Source organism: Rhinolophus sinicus, linkage group LG04, assembly GCF_036562045.2.
Source record: "Rhinolophus sinicus isolate RSC01 linkage group LG04, ASM3656204v1, whole genome shotgun sequence".
NCBI lineage: Eukaryota > Metazoa > Chordata > Mammalia > Chiroptera > Rhinolophidae > Rhinolophus > Rhinolophus sinicus.
Window position 1 is genome coordinate 185,496,387 of NC_133754.1, and position 18,238 is coordinate 185,514,624.

At 56.8% G+C, this 18,238-nt stretch overlaps 1 protein-coding gene across 2 annotated transcripts in view; it reads left to right on the forward strand.

The window, feature by feature from the left end:
- NTNG2 (netrin G2) overlaps positions 1-17,326 on the forward strand; it is a 66,731-nt gene extending 49,405 nt beyond the window's left edge. For both annotated transcript variants that reach the window (XM_074331237.1, XM_074331238.1), the window contains 5 exons: positions 2,383-2,622; positions 6,558-6,584; positions 13,871-14,038; positions 15,553-15,687; positions 16,316-17,326. In XM_074331237.1, the coding sequence (XP_074187338.1) occupies positions 2,383-2,622; positions 6,558-6,584; positions 13,871-14,038; positions 15,553-15,687; positions 16,316-16,551 (806 nt within the window). In that variant the 3' untranslated portion in view covers positions 16,552-17,326. The remainder of the gene's footprint in view (positions 1-2,382; positions 2,623-6,557; positions 6,585-13,870; positions 14,039-15,552; positions 15,688-16,315) is intronic.
- Positions 17,327-18,238: the final 912 nt, after the last annotated feature.

Genomic DNA, 18,238 nt, shown 5'->3' on the forward strand with positions numbered 1-18,238 from the left:
TCCCCTGTGACTAAGTTAGGATGCCCAGCGTACCCTCTCCTTTGTATAACACTGGGCACCCATAACAGTCGACATTAATTAAAGATTTGCTTGATTATTGTTACAAAATGAATCGTCTTTATTCATTTTTAGGTTTTATGTTTACAGAAAATTGGGCAGATTATACAGAGAATTCCCAATACCCCGTATGCTATACACAGCTTCCCCTCCCGTGAACATCTCTCGTTACTTGGTACATTTGTTACAGTTGAGGGCGCAACACTGATAACGTTGTTATTAACTAAAGCCCACAGTTGACTTTAGGGTTCACTGTTGGTGCTGTGCATTCTGTGGGTTTGGACAAATGCATAATGTCACGTGTCCACCACGACAGTGTCGTACAGAATCGCTTTCCTGCCCTAAAACTCCCCTGTGCCCCAGCTATGCGTCTCGCCTACCCTCCTCCAATCACTGATTTTTTTAAATATACTTTTTTTAACTTTTTATTTATTTTCAGTGTATTTTTCCAGGACCCATCAGCTCCAAGTCAAGTAGTTGTTTCAATCTAGTTGTGAAGGGCGCAGCTCACAGTGGCCCATGTGGGGCTCGAACCGGCAACCTTGTTGTTAAGAGCACCGCGCTCTAACCGACTGAGATAACTGGCTGCCCCCAATCACTGATTGTTTTTCATTGTCACTCTGCTAGACCCTATACCTCATCAGAGTAGGGACCCGTCTCCTTTGTTGACCATTATACTCACTGTCCCCAGCTCAGAGCCTGGCCATAACAGGTACCCTATAAATATTTCTCTTTGCATATTTTAATAAAAATAGGGTTCTATTAAACACATCATTCTGCAATTTGCTTTTGACTAATATTGACAGTATATCTTGGAAGTCTTCCGTATCAGAATATACAGCTCTCTCTCTCCTTAACTTTTTATTATGGAAGATTTCCAACATACACACAAAAAATAGAATCTACTGCAATGAGAAACCATATATCTGTCACCCAACTTCGGCAGTTATCAACAATTACCAACCTTTCTTGTTTCATGTGCCCATGTTCTCCCTTTTTGTGTTATTCTGAAGCAAATCCCAGACGTCAGATTGCATCTGTAAATATTTCAGTGTGTATCTATCTCTAAAACACAAGGACCTTTAAAAACATAACCTTGATCCCATCACCGCACCCAATAAATGTTCATTTGATTCGTCAAATAGAGTCAGTGTTCACATTTCCAGCTTTCTCATGAATATACATTCCGTTTGTGTCGTTGAGTGTAGAGGTTGTTTGACTCGAGATGCAGATGAGGCCCACACCCTGCAATTGGTTGATTTGCCTTTGAGGTTTCTCTGGAGCTGGGTCCCTCCTCCGTCCATAGCAAATTTTGTCCCTTGCTGGTCATCTGTTAAAGAAACTGGGTCAGCGCTTCTGGAGTGTCCCTCAGTCTGGATTTTGCTGATTGTGTCCCCCTGGTGTTGTTTAGTATGTGTCTCTGTCCTCTGTAGTTCCTGTAAATTCGTATCTGGATCCAGAGGCTTGATCATGTTCAAGTTCAGTTTGTTTTGACCACACTGCTTCGGTGGGGGGGGGGTGTGTGTCTTTCTCTGGTCTGTCTCAGGGATGTTCCAGGTTGTTGATACTCAGAGCCCAGAGCAGTTCATTCAGTGGGGGCTGCTCAATGGAGACCTTCTAATTCTATCATTCCTTCAATTATTAGCTGGACTGTGTCTATAAAAAGAAACATCCCCTCGGGGAACATTTGGAGTTGCTCCCTGCCTCAAATAAACTTATAAAAATTCAAAAAAGAAAATAAACATCCCTTCATCAACTATTGGTTACCCAGAGGTACAGTTTATACAGCACGGGCAGGAAATGCTGGATTCTTTCTCTTTATTTACCAGTTTTCAGAATAATGAGTTGCCTATAAATATTTGAATGAATGAATGAATAATGCACGTGTGGATGAATTGACAGGCGTTTGGGAGTCAGGGTTCTTTCCGTTGCCTTCAAGGGCGTGGGCGTGGCCACGGCTGTGAGCAGAGGGGCAGCCTGGGGCTGGGCCAGTCTACACAGCACGGCGCTGGGGAGCAACTCTTGACATCTATCGACCCACCCTGGTCAAGAGCAAAGGTGATCAGAAGCTGCGTTGCTACAAATACAGCATCTGGGACAAGGGCACCTTGTCACCATGCACCCCCAACCGAGATGTAGGAAACTCTTGAAACCATGATCAAAAAGGAGAGTAGACCAGCAGCAGCGAGTCCAGGGGAAAGGACTGAAATGGGGTTCCCTTGATGGGAGGGAGATAGGGGATTTTTTTGTCCTGAAGGAGGATTGTGGCAGGCTGGACTGGGGGCCTCTTGGGTCCCTTCCAGGCCAGCCCCAACACCCTCCCAGGCCCTTCCCTCAGGGACCCAGCCGGCTGCCCAAAGATGCTGATGTCTCTGACCCTGTGTCCCCATAGGTGCAAGTGCAACCTGCACGCCAACCTGTGCTCTGTGCGTGAGGGCAGCCTGCAGTGCGAATGTGAGCACAACACCACCGGCCCCGACTGTGGCAAGTGCAAGAAGAACTTCCGTGCCCGGTCCTGGCGGGCCGGCTCCTACCTGCCGCTGCCCCACGGCTCTCCCAACGCGTGTACGTATGGCAGAGGGGCCGCTGTGTCCTGGCCACTGTGTCCTGGCCACTGTGCCCCATCCCCCCAGCAGGGCTATGGTCTCCCCCACCCTTCAACCCTAGGAGTTGTGGATCACACACACATACCATACACACATGCATGCACGCACTCACACAGAACATGTGCACACACACAAGCAAACATGCATGCATAAACACATACACACAAGCACACGTGCACACATGTGCAAACATGCATGCACACAAACATACATGCATGCACACATGCACAAACACATGCTCACACACACACAAATACACACATACATGTGCACACACACACTCACACCCCTTGTTAGGCAGTTCCCAAGCGCCAGTCTCATAATAAGACCCTCTGGCACACCTGCATTCTGCCAAAAGCTTCCGGATGGGGGGACCAAGCTGAGCTGCTCAGCATCTTCTCTGCTGTCCCCCCTTCTCCACCCCAAGGCTGGAGAGAAGGCCCCGCGGATTAGCTGCAGCCTCCCTCACAACCAGCGTTTCTGGGGCATTTACAGCCTGCCACGTGCAGCTAAGAGCTGCTGCTCACCACCCCGTCGACCCTCAGAGGGCCCTTGGAAGCAAGTGTCCTGTTATCCCATTTACAGAGGGGTCCTCAGAGGCCCTCGCCCGTGTCCCCTGCCCCCCAAGTCCCTGCTGTGCTCTCCACACAGCCTTCTCCTCTTGGACTCCACCCAGCCTTCCCACACCAGAGAAACAACCTTGAGGTGTGCCTACATACCGTGTTTCCCCCAAAATAAGACCTAGTCGGACAATCAGCTCTAATGCGTCTTTTGGAGCAAAACTTAATATAAGACCCAGTCTTATTTTACTATAATATAAGACCGGGTCTTTATAATATAATATAATTAATATAATATAATACCGGGTATAATATATAATATAATATAATATAATATAATATAATATAATATAATATAATATAATATAATATAATACTAGGTCATATTAATTTTTGCTCCAAAAGACGCATTAGAGCTGATTGTCTGGCTAGGTCTTATTTTCGAGGAAACAGCATTTGCCTGAATACCCATTCATGGAGACCCCCAGCATGGTCCACAGTGTCTCCCAGGGTGTCCCGAGCTGCAGGGAAGGGCCTGGGCTGGCTCTAGGGTGGGCTCTTCCAGACCCACCCCGAGTGATTTCAGGGATGTCTGACATTTGCCGAGTGCTGTGACAGAGGCTGCAGCTGGCCCTTCATGCAGAGCTTCTCACGGAGCCCTCACAGCGACCCCACAGGGTGGGGTCATTATTACCACCCCACTCCAGACGAGCAAACTGAGGCCTGGCACCGCACTGCCCTCCTAGGTTTAACTGCGAGTAATGTGGCAGCACTGGCACTCAGGGCCAGTCACTGTTCCTGGTTCCAAAGCCCAGCTGGGCAGTGGCTTTCTGCACCCACCCGCCCCGCCCACCTGAGCACAGTGGCAGGAGCCCCTCCATCGGCGCCGCCCCCTCCACCGACTAACCAGTGAAAGATTTATGTGACTTTAGCTGATCAAAGCTGAAAGCCTCACAGCGAGGCACTTCCTGCGTGTGCTGGGCTGCTCTGTGACAGGCCTTTGAAGGGGTGACTTGCCAGGCCTTCAAAGGCACAGAGAAGCTCTGGGCGTGACAAGCCGCCCCTCCTGCTCCCTCCGCCCCAGGTGCCCATCCTGATCTCTTTGTTTCCTGAACCATCTCTTGAACCCTTTCTTTAGTCCCTGTCATTTCCCTCTCTGACTGGCAGGCTCGCCTCCCTTCACCTGTCCTGCTGGCCTCCCCCCTCCGTCCCTCCTCCATGCCTCCTCTCCTTCTCTCTGGGCCCCATTCTCCTCCTGGAAGGATCCTGCAAGGTCTCAGGCACCCACAGACAGAGACCCCGACCTGCAGGTCACACACCGTGGGGACCCAGGCTGGAGGCCATGTCCTGTCAACCAGCGGCAGACAGACAGGCCAGGCCATTGCCTCTGACACTCTCCTCCCCTCCATCCTGTAGGGGCACCTGGAGGTTCCTTGTTTGGGGGAGCTTCACCCCCCATCTCCCTGCTTCCCCAGAGTCTCCGAGCCCCAGGAGTAGGGGTGAGGCTGGCAGTGCTACGTGACCTTAGCCTAAAGCTTTCTCACCCAGGTCCCCACCTGCTCTGGGACAACCAGGAGAAAGGAGCCCAGAGACATGGAGTGAAACAAGCCAGGTTCATATTGCCCCGCCCCCATGTGCCCGTCTCAGCCAGTGGTACCAGCACCCTGGGAGCCAACCTGCAAGTCTGGGAGTGACTGTCCAGTCCAGCCCCATCACCACCTGTTCCCATCTCTTCCCTCAGCCCTGCGGTGGCAACCTCCCCTCGGGGGGCCCTTCAGCCTCTCCTCCCCTGAGGGGGTGGCCTTCGGCCTCTCCTCCCCTCTATAAACAAGGTCTTTCCTCGCCTGGGTGCTCATGGCTTCAGAACCTTTGGTGCCCGCTCCCCACCTGTGCCCTCAGAATGAAATCTAACTCATCAAGCACCCCCCCACACAAGGCCCTCATTCACCCCCACATACTTCCCACCACTTCCCACTCCCACCTCTGAATCCAACTCCCCCAGGTCCCCTTTCCTGAAACCCGCTCCCCACCCCAAATGTCTCTGCGCCTGGATCTTCATGGTGCGGTGGCTTGGGACACTCCCCTCACCCCTCTGATCCTCTCCTGGCCTGTTCCCTCACCCTTGAGGTGCAGCTTAGAGGTCACCTTGGCCCTGTGTGCCTGCCCCCAGCCTTCTGCCTGCCCCCCACCCCCAGCCGTCACCCCATACCCTTCCTTGGTAACGTAACTGTCGTGTCTTTGCCTGCCCCTCCCTCACGGGTCAGTTCTGAGCGTCAGCCTCCCCTGGGGACCTGTGTCTAACCAGTACCCTCCCTGAAGGCTGGAGGGAGTGTCCGGTGGGCTCATCCTCCCAGGGGAGGTCCATGCACCACATGTCCCCCTGCCCACACCAGTGTCCCCAAGGGCCTCCCGGACGTGAAGGGTATCCTCACTCCCACCCTTCCTTAGGAACACCTGGAGGGAAGGCCATGACCTGGGCTCCTTGCTTCAGGGACGGTGCCATTTCTTACCCTGGTAAGAGGGTAAGAACCACGAGACCTGGCCAAACCACAGCCTTAGGCCTCCCGTGGCCCCCAGTGGACACACACAGATAGAAAGTCCAGATTGGAGTCAGGCCTCTGCCACTCACAGCTATGTGGCCCTGGACAGGCCATTTCTTTCCCAGAGCTGTTTCCTCGCCTGTAGAAGCAGGAGCACACTGCCACTGTGGGGTTGTTGTGTGGACTGAATGGCTCGCGTGGGACCAGTGCTTGGTGAGCACAGTGCCTGGCATGTGAACACTCAACGTGGGGTGGCCACTGCGATAATGTTTCAGTGACTTATCGAGCCGTCCCTGCATTTCCCCAGATGAGAACACACGCGTGGTTTCTCTGTGGTGGCAACTTCCATCAGAGCCTCCGGTAGACTAGTCTGTCCCGTGGCTGTGACCTTCACATTCTCGGACATCCTATTGCCCCCTCCCACACCCAGAACAGCCTCCCTCCTTTGTCCTGCCCCGGAGGACTGGAGAGTCTAAAATCAAACAAGAGGGGCATGTGTGAAGCCCCAGCGAGTGTTTGATACGTTTCGGCAGGTCCCCTGATAGCATAAGTCATGGCTCTGAGACTCAGTTTCTCCATCTACAAAATGGGTTAATAGTGGCCCCTCCCTGTCAGGGCGGTGGTGACATGCATCCCAGTCCCTGCACAGTGAGGGCTCAGAATTGCCCGTGACATCCAAGTTTCCTTCTCCCCACCCCCACCCCCTGGCCCTACCCACCCCTCTGCAGAGAGGTGGTGACTAGGGCTCCTTGCTCCTCTGGCCACCACTCTGTGACCCTAATCTCTTCCCACAGGTGCCGCTGCAGGCTCCTCTGTCGGCAGTAAGTACACAGCTGAGTCCCTGCCCTGGGGAAGCTGCTGGGGCCCCCAATGCACGAGCCTCTTTGCATGTCCTGGAAGGAGCAGGAGAGAAAAGGAGGGGCTGTCCTGTCCCAGCTGGGCCCTCAACCGCCCCACTCCCCCCTCTAACTGTATCCACGTGCATCTCACCTTTCACTGCTCCTTCCCATGTTTCCTGCCGCTGGCACCTGCAGCCCCCTCTCAGTTTCTCCCCCCTTTCAGCTGCTTGGTTACTGCTGCTTTGGAAAGGTCCCATTGGCCCCTGGGTGAATCCCGGCCCCCTTCCCTCTCCTGCTAGGCAAGAGTGGGAGTCACCTTCTCCCCCCTCCCAGCCCTTCCGCAGGGTTCTGCCTCCCTCCTGGCAGCCTGCAGCTATCATCTCTGGGGACGCTGGGGGAGGTAAGCCCGGAACCTGGTGCATCCAGGTCAACTCAGGCCCCAGAGCAGTCAGACCATCTGAAGGAGGGTCAGGGAGTCCTGAGAACTCAGTGGGCACGGGTGCCCGGCTGACTATCATGATGCCATCGTCACGCCCTCGTGTTTCATGCACTCACAGAGGCAGGCAGCGGCGGAGCAGGACACTCAGTATCGTATTTAATCCTTGCACCCAGGTGGGTGTTGCCATCTGCTCTGAGAGTCATCAGGAGAGGACTTGCCAGTTCAAGCATCCAGCTGGTGGCAGATCCCAAATCTCGGACATGCTTTTGGGGGGCACTGCCTCCCTCTGCCAGGGCTCTTTGGGGCCACACCCCACCCCGGACTGTACCCTGCTGGGACACCAGTGAGCGGAGAGGGTGCCAAAGGGAGCTGGATCTGGAGAGGACTCAGGTCTACTCAGTGGGGTTCTAAGTAGCTGCTCTGCGTTGCCCCACACTCGCCAACTCCCCCACACTCTTGCTTGTCTCTTCTCTCACTAGGCATCAGCAGGTCCCGGAAGGACCCTGTCCCCAAAGCCCCGTGGTTACTGTGGCCACAAGGGGGGACCCCACCACTCCTGCCCCCTCTATATCCATTGCTGGGGCCCCCATGGCCTCCAGCACCCCACAGCCCACAGGTGGGTGCCCAGGTGCAGCCCTGGCCACCCCGCCCTCTCCCACTTCTTGCCAAGTCCCTGTGTGATGCTGTGGGGTGACAGCCCTGGGGAAGGCGGGGACTTGGCTCTTAGAGTAGAGAACGCTAGAACCCTAGAGCCACAGAGTGTGGGGCCAAGGGGCCTCCAAGTCATCTGGACCCACCTGTCACTAGGCCCCAGCCAGGGGATCCAGGGCTCCCTTCCAGCTGAAAACCCAGCTCAAAGGCTCCCTTCCCCGCCAAGGCACTGCTCGGGAGGGCACCGAGACCAGCATGGCCAGAAGGACAGGGTGAGCTAGGAGGAGGGGGCCTTGTGGCAGGGAGGCTACACAGAGTTCACCCAAAGACAGGGCCTGTGTCCCAGCGGGGCCCCTGCTTTGCCCCTAGCCCCTCAGCAGCCCACCCCTGGGAATGGACACTCGGGGTCAGCCAAGAAGGCCAGGACAGAAGGGAGCCTTTGAGCTGGGTTTTCAGAACGCAGACTGCTGGGCATTTGGGGCTGAGTGTGTGGGCAGGGCCAGGCCAGGAGCCCGCCTCCTGCCTGTGTCAATCAGGGTGGCCACTCCCAGGGGTCTGTAGCTACAGACAGGTGTGGAAACACCTGCCACTGCATCTTATTCCCCTCCAAAGCGGGACTGCTGTGTTCTCGAGGCTTGGGGTGCTGGAGTGCCCCTCTAGACCCTGCCCACTGCAAGTGCCAGGTGTCTTAAAGGACCTGTCCTTCCCAGAAGGCGCCAGGAAGTCGTGGCCAAGGGAATTCTTCCTGGTCCCAGCCGGGACCCAGAGGATGGCACACCACAGCTCTTTTTCTTTCTGCCTTCCTCCTCCCCCACAGGAAGAATTTGCAGGAAGCAGGGGCTAGCCAGGAGATTCAAGGATTTCTGGGGATCCTCTTAATCCAGAAATCCTCTTTGGGGTGGAGAACAGGGGGTCACTCTGGGAATTCGGACACAAGTTGGCGCAGCTGCCTGAGATTTGTGCTCTTTTTGCTGAGCCTGTGATGGGCAGATGGGAACCAGAACAATCATGGTGGATGCTGTGTCTGCCTGCACTCGGTGGTCTGTCTGGATGGGAGGCCAGACGCACACACACACACACACACACACACACACACACACACACACACACTCTGAGGAACCTTGACTCCTTTTTCCAAGCTACTTCTGATTTCTGATCTAGAGCAAGGGGTGCAGGGCAAACTGCAAAGCTGAGAAGTCAGGAGACAGAGGCTGGGCAGTGAGCTGAGACAAGGTAAGGTTGGAATTGTGGGAGTCGTGAGGGTTCCCAGGACCCGAGTGCTGAGAAGGAGGCATGCCTGCTTCCGGGCTGGACTGTTCGATGAGCTCATGGTCGGCTTTGCATCCTGAGCCCAGCAAGGCAGTAGGCAAAAGGCAGTTCCAGGGTGACAGCCAATGACCTGAGGTGCTCATGTCCAGGGACATCATCGCTCCTCTTTAGCAACTGAAGCCCATGCTTGGGGCCCCCATTGTACCTGAACCCCGACTAATAACGACAATCACTACAGTTGGTGGAGAGTGGACTCCTGGGCTCACAGCTCTGACGTGAGGGCTGCTGTTTCCCCAATCCCACAGGTGAGGGTGTTAAGGCTGAGGAAGAGGCAGCTGGGTTTTATGGTATGTAAATTACACTTCAATGAAGGAAGAAACGGAAGGAGCCGCTGCTCAAGGTAACAGGATCGCCAGAGCAGGACTGGAACTCAGGGCTCACTGACTGCAGATGCTACCTGCCCACTCAGCCGCCCAGTGCTACCTCCCTGAGGCCTCGGGGGGTTGTGAGGTGCTGCCGTCTTTAAGACCTGGCTTGCACAGTTCCCTGATTCCGAAGGAACAGACGGGGCCTCCATCTGGTCTTGGCACAGGACACAGGCTGCCGTGAGAACGTTCTTCCCGCACACCTGAGCATGTCCCTGCAGAGCCCGGCGGGAGTGTTCCCTGCCCCCAGATCCCAGAACCCAGAAAGGTCCTGAGTCTTTCCAGGCACTCCCCCCAGGTGCTTTAGGTGCCTTGGCCAGAATCCAGCTGGGCCTGTGAAGCCCTGGCCCAGATGTTTCTCCCTCCTGCCAGTGTCAAGCTGTCTGAAGGGCAGGGGCTGCTGGGTGGGAAAAGCTGCTCAAGACCACTAATCCTGTCCCCTGCAGAGGGCGGTGGGAGGAAGGCTCCAGAGCCAAAAGCCTTCGGGCGAGTTTTAGTGCAGCTCTAATTAAGCCCTTGCCAATTTGGGCCTGGCAGCCTCTCATCATTGAACACCATGGTGATGTCAATTTGATGTCCAAAGGTTCCCAGCCAGAAAGTCTCCCACACTTTTTCAGCAGGTAGATTTTCTTTCCCCACCAACCAGCATCGTGTGTAATCCCTTTAGAAGCGGGAAGAATTACTTTCTCCTGTCCCTCTGGGTTTGTCCTTTGAAATTCGGTGCAGAGCGATGCCCTATCTTTGCCAGCCTGCTGCCTCCCCAGCTGTGTGTTCAGTTGGTCTTGGAGACTGTGCTGTGGCATTTGGAGGTTGACTCGCATTGGAGTCTCTGGTGAAAATGGGCCCAAACCAGCGGTCGGGCAGGTGAGAATGGTGGTGGCCAGGGACGCAGGCCAGACGTTGGAGGGCGCCCCGTCCCTGCATTGGTTTGGACATGAAGCCTTCGAGGACCCTTCTAGACACGTTTGATGTCTTGGCCAGAACACCCCCCCCCCTTTACAGCCGTTAGCCAGAGACTTCAGCACAGAGAGGTCTGGACCCAGATTTGGGGCTCGATTCAGTGGGAATAGAGTAGGAGAGGGGAGGGTAGAAGAGTTCCAAAATCAGTGTCCTCCTGAAGCAAGGACTGCCCGAAGCACGCAGATCCGCAGGCAAGGGGGCCCCTCTCCCATCTGGCTTCAAGTCCACGTGTGCCCTCCACAAGCTGCAGTAGTGTAGACGCTGCCTCTCCAGTAGATTTTGACCCAGTTCCATTTGGCCAGTGTAGACAGAGCCCCTTCTTACAGTGCTGCTTCCGATAAGGGGCCTGTGGGGAGTGATGCCTCAGTAGGTCCCAGCCCCACCCCCTTGCATGACTTAGTTTCTTCTCTTCTTTCCCCTAAGAGTGGATCAGACCATGTACAGCGGCCCCCCTCAGGGGGAGCCCCTCCTGGCGTCAGGTGTCCTCCAGTGCAGAAGGTATGGGGGAGGGGGAAGCTCCTTAGACCCACAGACCCCTCCCTCTTAGTGGAGATAGCAGGTGTACCTGGTGAGGTTCGGGGGTGGGAGGAGGCCCAAGGGAGCTGAGTGGGGGGGACTTGGAGCTCTACCTGTCTCACCCCCACCTCTCACCTACTCAGGGCCAGTGTGACATCACCAAACCCAACCCCTTTTAATTCCCCCCAAGGGCTTCGGAGCCAGTGGACTCTGCCTTGATAACAGTGCTCTCTCTCCTGCCACTGGGGTTCACAGGGCACGCTGGGCAGTGATGGAGCTCAGAGACTGGGGGAGGGCGTCCTGCAGGGGGTGACTATGGTAGATGAAGGGAGAAGAAAGTGCGTTCCAGGCGGCAGGACCAGTGGGGCAAGGTCTTGGAGGTGGATGGCAGTGAGCAGCTGACCTGACAGAGGGAAGATGTATTGGTTAAAGGATGGCTGGAAGGTGGTGAAGGCACTGAAACCCAGCTGAGAGCCTCATTCTCTGACACAGTGGGCTCATTTGTAGCCATAGGTTGACACACACAGGAGGCACACATGAGACCTGCCCAAATCTCCAAGAAGGGAACTGTCCCCATCCCAGCTCACCTGTTCCCTGAACCTTAGGCCCTAATGGCCCGTTTAGGCAGCAACCCCACCCCTCCCATACCTCAATCCCCCTTCCAGAACCAGCTCTGGGCAGCAAGAAGGGCTTTGAGCGCCCTCTGCTGGCAGGAGGTTCCGAAGCCAGAACCACAACGGGTGAGGGAGGGTCTGCAGTTCCCAGCCACCTGGAGGTTCCTGAGCCTGGCATCCTCCCCAGTGACGGAGACAGGCTGGCTGGAGCCATCACTTCCTTGCCCTGGCCTGGCTGGGGCATCACAGACTCCCAGAGGGAAGCGAGGGGGTGATGCTCCCGGCACCCTGCAGGCTCACCCACAAATGTGGGGCGGGTTCTGGACAGCAGTGGAAGGCAGGTGCTGTCTGTGCTCGTGGCTCTACAACGCCAGCAAGTGGGAAGCCCGTGGGCAGTAAAGGACACACTCTGGCCGCAGCAGGGAGATTGCTTCAGGCAGGAAGGGAACTGCCAAAGTCTTGAATGCCTAGTTCAGACCCTGGATTTAGTGCTCAGGGGAGTTTGGAGAGGGGAGGGCAGGCAAGAGGAGAAGCAATGTTTTCAGTCACAGGATTGTCCAGCTCCAGCAAAGCGCCCGGCGTGGTGGGGGTGCTGGAGGCAGGGGAGCGATTTGGGAGGATCAATCCAGCTGGATGTGTGGATGGTCTCCAACGGGGGGACCAACGGCAGGGCTGGTCCTGCATGTTCCTGGATGTGCTGTGTCACCTCAAACCTGAGGAGATGACAGAGCTGCCCCCGAGCTTGCCAGAGCCCCTTGGGAGCCTTTGTGGGCTTTTCCTGAGCTCCGACAGACCTCCCCGATTGTGGAAGAGTTTGTTTCTCATCTCTCCAAGCTATGGGCACCTCCACTGCTGCCCGTGCTCCCAAGGCCTCCAAACCTTTCCAGCTCAGGCCCAAATCTCTTCAAATGATACCTATTGAAAAATTCCGAAGTAAGAGAAAGGGCTGGGGACCAGGTCAGCCCTTCTCCAAAACCTCTCCCCCCACCTCCACTGGAAAAAGAACGATCCAGGATGAAGGCCAATACCAGGCTCAGAAAAGCCTCCTGGAGTAGCTGGGTCAAGGTGAAACTGAGTCTCTCCCCTGCAGCCCTCCCTCCCCAAGGGACCTGGGAGCCAGTGTGAGTCAGGCACAGTGGGCAGCACCCGGCAGGCAGAGCAGCTGCCAGAAATAGCCTGTCCCAGCTCCCCTGGGAGGCGTGGCCCAGGGGCTCATCTTGGTTGGAGCAAGATCTGGGACACAGGGGTCACTGACTCCTTGGGACACTAGGAGGACGCCTCACCCTCTCATCCCTGCACAGACAAGGTGAAGGGAACAGGCCCAGGAGGCCCATGGTGTGGGCATGCCCACTGTCTCCTCCTGGGCACATCCCAGAGGCTCATTTCTCCAAGGTCTCTCATGCCCTTGACCCCTGACACCCCGGTCAGTTCCTCCCTCTTCGATCACAGGAGGTTGGGTCCTTTAGAGACACACAGATGGTGTTTCAAAGAGTCTGGCTGGCACCCTTCCTTGTCCAGGGGTAGCCACAATGGCTTTCTTGTTCAAGGGGGTTGAGCCCCATAGGAGGGACACCAAGAAATGGTGTCAGGGAAGGTGACCCTTAGCAACCCCACCCCTTTCAGTCCCTGGGGCAGGGCCTTGCCCCAGGTGGTCACAGGGCTTTCTGGGCCCCTGGAGCAGACATAGGACTGGAGCAGGATGCTGTGGAGATGGCTGTCCTCCAGGTATAGTCAGAAGCCAGGCCAGGCCTAAGGGGAAGCAAAGTAACAAGGCCCTCTGGTGTCAATCAGATTTGCAGAATAGCTCAGGCTGCTAAGACAGGGCCCTGCAGGTGGCATTTTTCCTTCCAACCATCTTCCAAAGCAGCATGGGGAGGGAGCTCTGGCCCTTTCCATTCCATCCAGCGTTCATGCATGTACCTACATCGAATGGCTGGGGACACAGTGGTGAACACCATGAACCCAAGCATCGCCCTTCCTGAGCTCACAGTCTGGCGGCATGACCCATCCTCCCTGCATGAATCATTTCTAGTCACCCCGGCATCCCTTCCAAGAGCCCCTCGCCCTGGCACCCAGCCAGGCCTTAGGCAGGTGCTGCCCACTGGCCATCCCTGGATCCTGGCCATAGGGCCAGGTGGGAATTTGTGGGCTGGGCCTATACTGGTTCTCCTCTGGGCCCAAAGCTGCCAGGCCCGTCTCTGCCTCAGTGGTACAGAAGTGTTGGGAGGCCCAGGTCACTTTCCCATGCCAGATCCTGCACCCCTGCGTGTCCTGGGGCCGGTCCTTCCTCTCCCTGTGCCTATTTTCCCGAACGCACAGGGGAGGGGGCAGCAGGAAGGCACAGTCTCCCTTTGCTCACTGACCTGTGGTGTTTCTCACGCTCGGCCGGCCCAGACTGCGAGTGCTATGGCCACTCCAATCGCTGCAGCTACATCGACTTCCTCAATGTGGTGACCTGCGTCAGCTGCAAGCACAACACGCGAGGCCAGCACTGCCAGCACTGCCGTCTGGGCTTCTACCGCAATGGCTCTGCCGAGCTGGACGATGAGAACGTGTGCATCGGTGAGCTGGGCACGGCGGGGCTGGCACGGCCGCGGGGATGTGCTGGATGGGGTGCAGGGTGCATGGACAGTGAGGCAGTGTGCGGTGGCTCTGAAGACCCAAGCGTCGGAATGCCTTGGGGAGGCTGGGAAATTCCCATTCCAGGGCCCACTCCAGCTGGCCTCTCTAAAGACAAAAGCTTCCAGAATCTGCTCTATCAATTAGCTCCCCATGCGGTTCTCCCCTTGGGCAGTGGAATTTCAGACCCACTAGTTAGAGTCAAAGGCTGGTTCTCAGGCTTGCCTTGCTGTATGCGTTTGGGCAATTCCCTTCCCCTCTCTGGGCCTCAATTTCCCCGTCTGTAAAATCAGGAGGTGGATCAAATCAAAGGTTTTCAACCATTTTTTGTGGCTGAAGTCACAAAATTCTTCAAATGAGATTCTTCAAATGCTTTATAAGCAGAGCCCAGCTGATAAAGCTGCCCTCTACCTGCAGTGGGCACCTCGAGATAGAGACGTAACTCTGCTCCAGGACTGGCTTCGAGGTAGAGAAGGAAATCTGTAGGGACCCTGGGCCTGGGCGGGGACAGGCCATCCCAAAAGGCCAAGGCCATGGCCCCCAACCAACACCCACCAGCCTGGAAAGGCTGCTCACCACCCCTCCCCCTGTCTCCAGTAGAGGCCAGGTTTAGGCCCTGGTGCCCAACCCCCAAGGGACCCCATTGCCCATCCCCACCCACCAGGCCAGCTCTGGCTGCACAGAGGAGAAACTGCCCACAACCTGGAGCTGTCAGCCTGAATTACAGCAGCAGCCTTCAGATAATTCCATCAACTCTAAAGTGATCCAAACAGAATTGTGCTGCCGATGTTACATAGCCAGCTGCAGGGACAAGCCTGGGCCTCTGGATCCGATTAGAGGCGCCCCTCCTCCCTCAGCCTCTGCCTCCACCCCCAGGCCCAGCACTGGGCTTCTTCAAGGACTCCCAGACTGGGGACGTTTGCAACCTCTCACAGAGCTTTGCCCAGGAAACCAACTGGGAGCGGCAGGGGGAGCCTGGGGGCCTCTGGGGCTGCGCCTCCACCCACCCTAGACAGGAACTACAGGTGCAGACTACACGACCCCCCCCACACACACACACCCACCATAGCCCCCAGGACAGAGGCCCCATGGCTTCCTCTGAGGCTGCTCCCACCTGTCAGTCATAGCTCTTTGGAGTTGGGAGGGATCGGCGCCTGCTCCAGTCACAGATGCAGAGACAGACCCAGAGAGGAAAAGGGGCTGGCCTAGGCCACACAGCACCAGGGCCAGAAAGGGGCAGGGGGTAATGAATGCCGGGGAACGGAGTCGGTCTTTCCTTGAGATTTGGACACCCCAGCGGCTCCGGTCGCCGTCCAGCCGCGCGCTCTCACGGACACGGTGTGGGGAGCATCACTTGGAGACCCGGCTAGGAAGGATATGGGGTCAGGAGAGGTGGGGTCCCTGCAGACAGCGCCTACATGTCTCCCTGACCGCACGCCGTGCACTTATCCGTCCAGAATGTAACTGCAACCAGATCGGCTCCGTGCACGATCGGTGCAACGAGACCGGTTTCTGCGAGTGCCGGGAGGGTGCGGCGGGGCCCAAGTGCGACGACTGCCTCCCCACACACTACTGGCGCCAGGGCTGCTACCGTGAGTGGGCGGGGCCTGGTGCTTTGGGGGCGGGGCTGAGACGGGGCGCGGGGCAGGCGGGTTGGCAGGGTTCATGCTGCCAAAGGTGGGTCTGGGGACCGTGGACGAGGCCAGGTGGGTGGGGTGGCCTTGATGCGACTGAGGAGAGTCAGTGTCAGGTGGGAACCACGAGAGGCCGGACTGGGAAAGGAGTTGGAGGCAAAGTGGAGCTGGGGTTTGGTTGGAGTTGGCTGCAGGATGGAGGGAATGAGGTTGTCCGTGGAAATGATGGCCTGGCAGAGACCCGCGTTAGAATAAGGAAGAGGTTGGAAGAGCACTCCAGGCACATGGAACAGCATGTGCAAAGCTCTGGAGGCAAAAGAGCAGGCGCGGCCGAAGCTCCGCACCAAGGCCAGTGCCCGGAGCGGGGAGAGCCAGGAACAGTGGTGGGAGAGAGGCAGGGGCCAGGTCTCGCCCAGCCATTGTTACCCTCCACGCAGGGTCGTTTTGCAGCAAGTGCTCCCTGAGCCTTCAACAGCCCCCTAGTCCAGGCCGCGCCCCCAGGGGTTCGCACATCCCAGTCGCAGAAGCTCCAACGTGGGGGGTGGACCGGGCCACCACCCGAGCTAACTGCCCCTCCGCCCCGCAGCCAACGTGTGCGACGACGACCAGCTTCTCTGCCAGAACGGCGGCACCTGCTTGCAGAACCAGCGCTGCGCCTGCCCGCGCGGCTACACCGGCGTGCACTGCGAGCAACCCCGCTGCGACTCCGCCGACGACGACGGCAGCCTGGACTGCGACCGCGCGCCGGGGGCCGCGCCGCACCCCGCCACCCTGCTCGGCTGCCTGCTGCTGCTGGGGCTGGCCGCCTGCCTAGGCTGCTGAGCCCTGCCGGAGGACCCGCGGCCGGTGAGAGCGGGTCCGCGCGCCCTGCGCCCTGCGCCCAGGGGCCCGAGGCTCCGGGGACCCGGGGGCCGGCCTCCGAGGCGGGGCGGCGAGAAGGGTGCAGCAGGAGCTGCTCCCAGGTGCTACTCAGCAGAATCCTCTGCCCTCCTCCCGCCCCGCTCCGTGGCACCTGCCCAGCCCTGGCTCTACAGCAGGGGGCGCTGTGGGGCCTGGGCCCCAGCGGCCTGCGATTTTTGGTCTTAGTTTTTCTATTATCCTTCGTCCTTTTCCTATTTTTTTTTATTTTTTGCTGGCGGTGAGACCGGGTGGGGAGAAACGCTGCTCACCCAACACCCCCAGTTTCACACACACACACACACACACACACACACACACACACACACACACACACACACTCACTCACTGTTGCAGACCCCTGCGCCTATCCCTGGCTTACCATCAGCCAGCGGACTCGGAACTCCAGTTGCCTACAACTCTAGTCGCTGACTTGATTCTCTTTTATATTCTTTCTCAGTTTTATTTTGCAACCCACCAGACCTCAGGCCCCTCCAGAGGCTGGTGACCAAGGAACTCACCGTCTGGGGGAGGGAGTTAGGAAGGAGGGTTGGGAGGGCTGGAAACTTTGTTTTGTAGAGAACTATTTTTGTTTGTATTAACCATCCCCTGTAAGAAGGGACACGACTGGGACGCTGGTCACCACGGGGTGCTTGATGGTGTATAATCCGACGGAGTAAAACATCTGCTCACTGCTGCCTCCAGGGCCTGTTTTCTTTCTGTGTTCATTTGGGATTTAAAGAGGCGCCCCAATATCACCTTAAAGAAACTATTTCACTTTCAGACTACCATCCCCCAGGCTCTCTCACCACTCGTCCAGGTGTGGCCATGCCAGTGACCCACATGCTCCCCAAACTTGGGAGCCTGTCGCCCTCCTTTCCCAAAACAAACAAACAAACAAAAACAGAGTTTATTGCACTTTTCCTCAGCTGTCCTCAAATTTGAAAGCACTCGGTGGACACTAATATAGCTGCTGAGAAGTCCGAGGGATAGGACTGGCCTGCGTTCTGCTGGAGCGTGACTTCCAGGCCCCGGTTTCTAAATCAGAGGGGCTGTGTGGTCTCAGACCTGCCAGACTCCAGGCCTCAGGCCCAGTGTCTGCGGCCGCTGCCTCTTTCCAGAGGCCCCTGCTGGCCAGAGAGTCCCAAGGAGGTATGGCCAAGGCGACGCAGGGACAGCGTGGGAGTTGTGAGAGGACGCTCTGAAGAATGGGGCCCATCAGCTGAGGCCCTTGGCTAGGGAGGGTACCCTGGGTCTGTCCAGCCCTTGGGGGTTGTGCTCCGGGTTTCCCTCCCTACGTACGTATGTACTTCCTCAAAGCCTCAAAGACACCCAGGGCCACAGATCTGGTTCTGGTTCCTCGTTGCTCCTGTAGCCCCCACCTGTGGTCACCCTTTGACACCTGCTCTGCCAGCAACTGCCACTCGTTCCAGGCTGGGAAATTTAGACCTGCCACACTCCCTCAAGTCCCCAAGGCAATGCTAAGACTGAGTTTAACAAAACTTGACCTTGAGGATGAGATTACAATACAGCAAAGGAAGGGGAGCTACAACTCACATTAAATATGACTGACTAGCTGCATCTCAAGGCCAAACAACCCCAGCTCCCATCC